Source organism: Raphanus sativus, chromosome 9 (genome assembly GCF_000801105.2).
Source record: "Raphanus sativus cultivar WK10039 chromosome 9, ASM80110v3, whole genome shotgun sequence".
Lineage (NCBI taxonomy): Eukaryota > Viridiplantae > Streptophyta > Magnoliopsida > Brassicales > Brassicaceae > Raphanus > Raphanus sativus.
In genome coordinates, this window is record NC_079519.1 from 29,036,375 (window position 1) to 29,043,862 (window position 7,488).

The 7,488-nt window shown below is 35.7% G+C and overlaps 2 protein-coding genes across 3 annotated transcripts; one reads left to right on the forward strand and one right to left on the reverse strand.

Moving 5' to 3' along the window:
• Nucleotides 1-954: 954 nt before the first annotated feature.
• LOC108827832 (rho GDP-dissociation inhibitor 1) lies at nt 955-3,709 on the forward strand. Of its 2 annotated transcripts, XM_018601332.2 has the most exons (5): nt 958-1,618; nt 1,835-1,901; nt 2,070-2,294; nt 2,388-2,512; nt 3,227-3,709. In XM_018601332.2, the coding sequence occupies exons 1-5, from the start codon at nt 1,436-1,438 to the stop codon at nt 3,296-3,298; spliced, it is 672 nt and encodes a 223-aa protein (XP_018456834.1). In that variant the 5' UTR covers nt 958-1,435; the 3' UTR covers nt 3,299-3,709. The 2 variants fall into 2 exon arrangements, with proteins under 2 accessions (XP_018456833.1, XP_018456834.1); XM_018601331.2 differs by having other exon boundaries at nt 955-1,618; nt 2,070-2,512.
• Nucleotides 3,710-4,058: 349 nt separating this feature from the next.
• Nucleotides 4,059-6,736, reverse strand: LOC108827831 (leucine-rich repeat extensin-like protein 2). The gene has a single exon (XM_018601329.2). The coding sequence runs from the start codon at nt 6,592-6,594 to the stop codon at nt 4,267-4,269; it is 2,328 nt and encodes a 775-aa protein (XP_018456831.1). The 5' UTR covers nt 6,595-6,736; the 3' UTR covers nt 4,059-4,266.
• Between the last annotated feature and the right edge of the window lie 752 nt (nt 6,737-7,488).

The window sequence follows — 7,488 nt, forward strand, 5'->3', positions numbered from 1 at the left end:
AATTATTTTTAATTAATATTTTATTATCTTTTATGTTATATGAAGTTAATAAATTTTGTTTCCATACATCAATAAACAATTTCAAATATAAATCTATTGAAAAACAAATTCACATATAACACAAATACTTTAGATGTTCATTGAACCACTTCAATTTTGAATTATATACATGCTCCACATATAGAAGCAAAGATTATTGCATTCTTAATCACCCAACTTATGTATCCTCTATATATTAACAGAGAAACATTTAAAAAGTTATAACATCTAGTTTGTACTAATTAAAAAAATATCATACTAAATTGTCACGTTTTGTTTACGTGGCGGTTTGAGAATCAATTGAGAATTTTTTAGTCCAAAATGAAATTGCTAAGGAACGTTATATTATATTATATGTTTATTATAAAACATTCATTTATCAAATTGAAATTTATTATCTATTTTTTCTTTAAATAAAATCTATAGAATTTTTAAAATATATATGGTAATTAATGATTTTAAATAATAAAGATTTGCTAACAATCCGTATACTTTCTATCATTTTGTTTAATTTTTTATTATTAAAATAAATTAAAAAATTGCATTAATCATATAATAAAAATTTAGATTTTTTAAATATATTTTGTATTTTGAATTTTCAAAACAAATATAAATTACTAAAACTGTTAAAAGTATCACATAAACTTTTGTGATTAAAGTTTAAATTTTCTTATGTAATAAGATACAATGATTATAAAACCATATGAATCAATAATTTTATTTTAATTGGTATTTATGTTAATATATATTTTCAAAAAAAAAAAAAAAGATTTTGAACACGGTTCTATATTTGTATGCAAACCATGATGCATATACAGTTTGTGTTAGTATATTCCTTGTGTGATCGTTCAGATTTGGATACATGTTGAAGAAAAAAATCCATGTGTCTGCGTCTGTTGAAATTTATATCTTCACAATCACATTATTGGGACTGGAAAGTTGCACACCTCACAAGGCAGCTGTTATGTTTGCATATGGGCTAATAAAACTAATAAAAGAGCTCAAAAAGGTTTACTACTAGCCTTCGTCTTCTATTTGACAAATTTATTCTTAAACTTTCTCCATTTGCAAGCCAGCATGCATGAGACCATCCTCAAAATGTGTAACCATGCAAATATAATTGCAATGTAGACTCGTACATATTTAGCAAATTCTGATTTTTAGAGTGATATTTACAAAATAATAGGATCACCACATGACAATTTCTTCAAGCTCCACATATTAACATACCTCAACAAAAAGCACCAAAACTCTTTCTTTTCCCCTCTCTCCTTTCTAGAGCCATCTTTGCATTTTACTAAAAATCAAAAGGTTGACATTATCTAAGATCTTATTAGATCAAGACGGAGATCTTTTGTATTGTTTGTCTGTTTTGTTTTGGTTGGAGGAATCAATAATGGGGTTGGAAGATGAGAAGAAGGGAGGAGAAGCTTCAGGAGAGACATCAGAAAAAGAAACAGGGCTGAGCAGAAAAAACAGTGATAGCTCTTTGTCTCCGACAGAAGATGATGACGAAGACGAGAAGAAGCCCCAGCTCGGTCCCATGATTGCTCTCAAAGAACAGCTTGAGAAAGACAAGGTTTTTTATTTTTCAAGTTATTAATAGACGAAGATTTAAATTATACAAGCTTATAGATAATGGTGGGATAACGATTTGGTTATATTAATTAAGAGCGCTAGTTTCATGGCATACTAATGTATGAAAATGGTACATATGTCAATACATTCTATATATTGATCTATTAATCAAACAAATTTTAAAAAATATTTTACATTTTCGGCCAAAATTTGTTAGGATGATGAAAGCTTGAGGAGATGGAAGGAACAGCTAATCGGCGTGGTGGATTTGGAAGATGTAGGAGGTAAACCAAATCCAAAATCCGGTTTAGATTGTATGATTTAAACGCAATATATATATCACTTAATGGTAGCTGTAATGATTATGAGATCATTTGGATCTCACTAGTTTTAGAAGGAAGACACTTAAATTGTTATGTCAACACACAGTTAACCAAAAAATGAAAATGCAGAGACACCGGATCCAGTAGTAAAGATACTAGACTTAACAGTTAGGTCTCCAGACAGAGAGGAGATGGTATTAACGATACCTGATGATGGATTACCTAACCCTAAAGGTCCTTGGTTCACCATAAAGGAAGGATCTAAGTACACACTTGTCTTCAACTTCCGTGTCACCAACAATATTGTTTCGGGCCTTCGCTATAATAACACCGTCTGGAAAACCGGTGTCAAGGGTATTTTTATCTTTCTTCTTGTGTCTTGGGGTAATCTTAAAAATGTCTCAATGTCCTCTTCTCATGTTTTGGTGTCTCTTTCTTTTGGAGCAGTTGATAGTACGAAAACAATGCTTGGGACTTTTAGTCCTCAAGCTGAGCCATACCAACATGTGATGCCTGAAGAAATAACACCGTCTGGTATTTTCGCTAGAGGATCATATTCCGCAAGAACTAAGGTACAGCTGGGACTTTAAAATTTTATTAATTTATAGAGATATTAATTTACAAAGTTTCCTTTTTAGATTTGTTTTCTATTTTTTCTATTTTTGTTTATAAAATAAGAAAATATTTTATTTTACCATATTTATATTATTTAATTTAAAGTTGATTTTCATATTATTTTATTATCTTATTTGGTGTATATTTTTATGTTTCGTAGAATTGTTGTGTGATTTTTGATATTATTTTACTAAATACTATCAGAATATATTAAAATATTAAAAAATAGATGTATATTCATTGTAAATAAAAAACCAACAATTATAATGTTTAATTTGTACATATATAAAAAAAATATTAATAGATTATTAGTTTATGATTTTAATGGGATTATATATTTACTTGAGAGTTTTAAAAATTTATTATCTTATTATTATTTTATCGCTTTGTATCATATTTTACACTGGCTCAAGTTAGGACCAACGAAGTTTATTAATTTATAGAATTATTAATTTATCGAGTATTAATTTATAGAGGTTTTCCTGTATATGTTTCATATACATGAAACAATTTTTTTGGGAAAATACATCTTAATTTTTCGTATACTTGATGAGTTTGAGGCTTTCTTCAAATTATGCAATTATGATTTGCTTTGTTGATAAATGTTTAGATTACTTATTTAGTTTATTGTTATTTTTATTATTTTGAATAAACGTTTATTGTTCTTTCAGTTTATTGATGACGACAGTAAGTGCTACTTGGAGATCAACTACACCTTTGACATCCGCAAGAATTGGCAATGATCCACTGAATTCAACATTCTCTCCAGTCTAAACCTATATAGAGCAAAGCTCTTTTGATAACACAAATATTTTCAATCTTACATTCAACTTTGAAGACTAGAAAACTTATTTAGTTTTTTTTATTAAATGAGCATTAAAGAGAGATATTGTTTGAGTGTTTATGGAGGTTTTTTTTTTTTTGTAACTGGTGTTTATGGAGTTTTTCCTCTTCACTTTTCTCGTGAACATAACGGGTTATAAGCTGCACCAACCTTCTTTTTTTTTTTTTTTGAATTTAACTTTCTTTGATTTACCTATACTTTCTTTGATTTAATAATGTAAATCATTTCAGAAGTATTTTTTGTTCCAAAATAGAAGTTGTTTTCACACTTAAATGTAACCTTTTTACTTATTGTGATATTATGTGACCAATTAAGTTATATACATGTTTATAGTGAATGATTGAGCTTATATATGGAATGATATTTTTTGAAAACTAACAATTACTTAATCATTGTGTTTTTAGCTAAAAAGATTTACATTATGAAACAATGGAACCGAAGGAAGTGCAGTTTACTGAAAATTGGTGTAATTAGTTATATGTTGTCGCCTGGGCCAGGATTCAAAGATAAAGAAAGAGTCGGTTTTCTTTCCATTAGAATAGATCATAGCAGTTCCTCTTTATAGTTTCAAAGATTTTAAAATTTTATTAAGCTAGAAGAGGCTTTTGTGAAAGGAATTTATATTTATACTGAACATTTTATCGAAGAAAATACATATATGATAGGTAACCAATTATAAAATAACTGAAAATATATACTCCATCCTCTGTTTAATCAAGAAATAAAAAGAACAAAATATTCATGGGGAAAAAGAATAACTCGAATGTCTCTTGTCAACCAAAAACACACAAATAGGTATTAAACCAAAAGAATTTGATCATTGTGACTAGTGTCCGCTTTGGCCACTAGTTAATGCCTTGTTTAAACTTAGTAGTATGGGATTGACGGTGGAGGAGGAGAGGCGTAAGAGACACCGTGGATTGGCGGTAGAGGTGTGTCCTCGTAGGATGGAGGCGGTGGAGAAGGTGGCGTTGGTGTTTGGTAGTGATGGTCATTACTTGGACCGTCGTTGCATCCCTTAGGTGGTGGTGGTGGAGGGTGGTTTGGGGTTGCCGGTGGATGGTACTCAACCGGTGGTGGCGGTGGAGGACTTTGTGTTACAGGTGGATAGTAAACTGGTGGCGGTGGAGGACTTTGTGTTACAGGTGGATAGTAAACCGGTGGTGGTGGTGGAGGACTTTTTGTTACGGGAGGATAGTACAGAGGTGGTGGTGGTGGACTTTGTGTTACCGGAGGATAATACACAGGTGGTGGTGGTGGGCTTTGTGTTACGGGCGGATAGTATACCGGTGGTGGAGGAGGACTTTGTGTTACTGGGGGATAGTAAACCGGCGGTGGAGGTGGGGGGCTTTGTGTAACCGGTGTATAGTAGACCGGTGGTGGAGGGGAAGGACTTGTTACTGGTGGGCAGTCAACGTGTGGTGGCGGCGGTGGAGATTGAACGGCGTAGTAAGTAGGCGGTGAAGGTGATGGATAGTATTCAGGTGGGGAAGGTGTTTGCTGATATTGGGGTGGTGGTGGTGGAGATGAGTAGACGTAGGTTGGAGATGGTGGAGGAGGTGGTGGAGATGAGTAGATATATGGTGGCGGAGGTGATGGAGGTGGTGGTGGTGGAGATGAGTAGATATATGGTGGTGGGGGAGATGGTGGAGGAGGTGACGGTGGTGGTGGTGGTGGAGATGAGTAGACGTAGGTTGGAGACGGCGGAGGAGGTGGTGGAGATGAGTATATATACGGCGGAGGAGGAGATGGTGGGGGAGGTGATGGTGGTGGTGGTGGAGGGTATGCTCTAACAGTAGGTGACATTTCGGAAGAAGGAGGAGGAGGCGGAGATGGCTCATATTTAGGCGGGGGAGGAGGAGGATAGGACTTGACAGAAGGAGACATCTTGGAAGACGGTGGTGGTGGAGGATATGCTCTAAAAGTAGGTGACATCTTAGATGACGGAGGTGGTGGTGTTGCTCTAAACGTAGGCGACATCTTGGAAGACGGAGGTGGTGGAGGAAGTACTCGGACGGTGGGTGACATCCTAAAAGACGGCGGAGGAGAGAATATATTGTTGCATCCAAATTTGCTACAGTCAACAGGGCGTGAGGCTGGAGATGAACACTCTTCAGCTGATCTTTGACCTTCTTTACCGGCAACACAATTCATCGATCCATTAACTGCCACATTGTCTCCCGAAAGAGCCACACATCTCGGAGCATCACCGGTGAAGAAGTTGGAAGAGTAAGTGAAGTTGTCAAGGTTTGAGAGCTGACAAATGCTGCTTGGGATAACTCCAGTGAACCTATTGTTAGCAACATTGAGCTGCTCCAAGCTCTTCATGTTTCCAACGCTGGACGGTAACGGACCGCTTAACCGGTTGAAACTGACGTCGAAAACCGTCACATTCTTAAGATTTCCAATCTGTGGTGGTAAGCAACCGGTTAAGTTATCGTTAGAGAGGATGATCTCATTAAGGGTCTTCCCCATTAGACCGATACTTCCCGGTATACAACCTCCAAGATCGTTATCCGCAAGAACCAGAGCTGAAACCGGAGAGTTTCCCATGTTCTCCGGTATCCCAAACCGAAATCGGTTATGGTTCAAGAATATGGCATCAAGCTCTTTGTCGAAAAGCTTGGATGGGATAACACCTTCAAACTCGTTGTAACGGAGATCCAAGAACTTAAGGGAAGGCAAGGACAAGACAACCATAGGGAACTTCCCTACAAAACGGTTGTTACTCAAATCAAGCTCGTATAGAAGCTTCATGTTTTTAAACGTGGCAGGGACTGTTCCACAGAACCGGTTCGAGTTGAGATGGAAGAGAGCCAGATCAGTGAGAAGACCGAGCTCGGGAGGTAAATAACCAGCCATATCGGCATGGTTAAGATCAATGCCCGCAACAACCCGGGTTTGCGGACGAGAAGGAGAAGAGGCACAGTAGACACCATTGTAAGAGCAAACATCCGAGCCATTCCAGTTAGCTGTGAAGTTAAAAGGGTCAGAGAAAATAGCTTGTTTCCATGATTGAAGAGCAATGTAGGCTTGACGAAGACTCGGGTTTTCGAACGTGAGACTCGGGTCAACCTTGATATTGTCACCACTTATATCACCTTGGCCTTCTTGAGCTCTTGTATGCAAGAAACAAGTGGAGAACAAGATGAAGAGGAGGAAGAAGAAGAGACGAGGAGAAGGTAAAACCAACATTGTTGTTCTTTGTTTTCAAAAGTTTCAAAATTCAAAACAAGAAAATTGAAAAGTTTTGAGAGGGAGAGAGAGAGAGAATAACATGGGACAAGAGAGACCCACCTCACTAATTGTGACATCTAAGATCTCCATGTGCTTCTTTATAAAAACAGCAGAAATTATTTCAGAATTCGTATCTTTCTATTTGTTTATGAATTTTTTGTATTCATTAATGACAAGTTGGCACGTCGAGGAAAATACAAAAGAGACAAGAGACTGGCCTTTAATTACGCGGCCATAGATAGAGCCACCGTCACCGACTTTACTATATAGCTTGGATGCATGTCCCCAAAGATTCTCTCTCTGAAAATATAATAAGCCGTCACAGACCTACAAAACGCGTCTATCGATAATTCAATCAAAAATTGTTTAATAACTCAAAAGGACATGAAATCACAACTGGAGTTACAAAAAAGTCGTGGCCACGGAACAAAAACTTGGATGCATGTCTGTTGCAACGTATATTACGTTATATATTATATCTTCAAATACAATTCATTGTAGAGAACTAATTAACACATGTTGTTGGTAAGCATTCCTCTGTTTTAAGCTACAAATGAATTTTTTAACTCATTATACAAAACGCTCTGTGCATTGAAAGAAAAGTTTAGACTAGCCGTTACTACACTATCTCTAGAATTATCACCCTATATTCTAAGTAAAGCGCCCTCTTCGTGAGATATTTGGGGAAGAGTTCCTCTGTCTGTTTAAAAATAAGAAAACATAGAAGAACAAGAAAATCGCAATCTAAGCGCATTAATATGACCTTCCACATGCTGAGATTTCAAAAATCCTTCTCGATTATTCTGCTCAGTATGATGATCAGTTTGGTTATAAGAGGGGCTGTCATGTATA

Coding starts and splice junctions, on each gene's coding strand:
- LOC108827832 (XM_018601331.2), top strand. CDS start 1,436: ATGGGGTTGGAAGATGAGAAGAAGGGAGGAGAAGCTTCAGGAGAGACA. Junction 1,619..1,834: donor AACAGCTTGAGAAAGACAAG/GTTTTTTATTTT, acceptor AAAATTTGTTAG/GATGATGAAAGCTTGAGGAG. Junction 1,902..2,069: donor GGATTTGGAAGATGTAGGAG/GTAAACCAAATC, acceptor ATGAAAATGCAG/AGACACCGGATCCAGTAGTA.
- LOC108827831 (XM_018601329.2), bottom strand. CDS start 6,594: ATGTTGGTTTTACCTTCTCCTCGTCTCTTCTTCTTCCTCCTCTTCATC.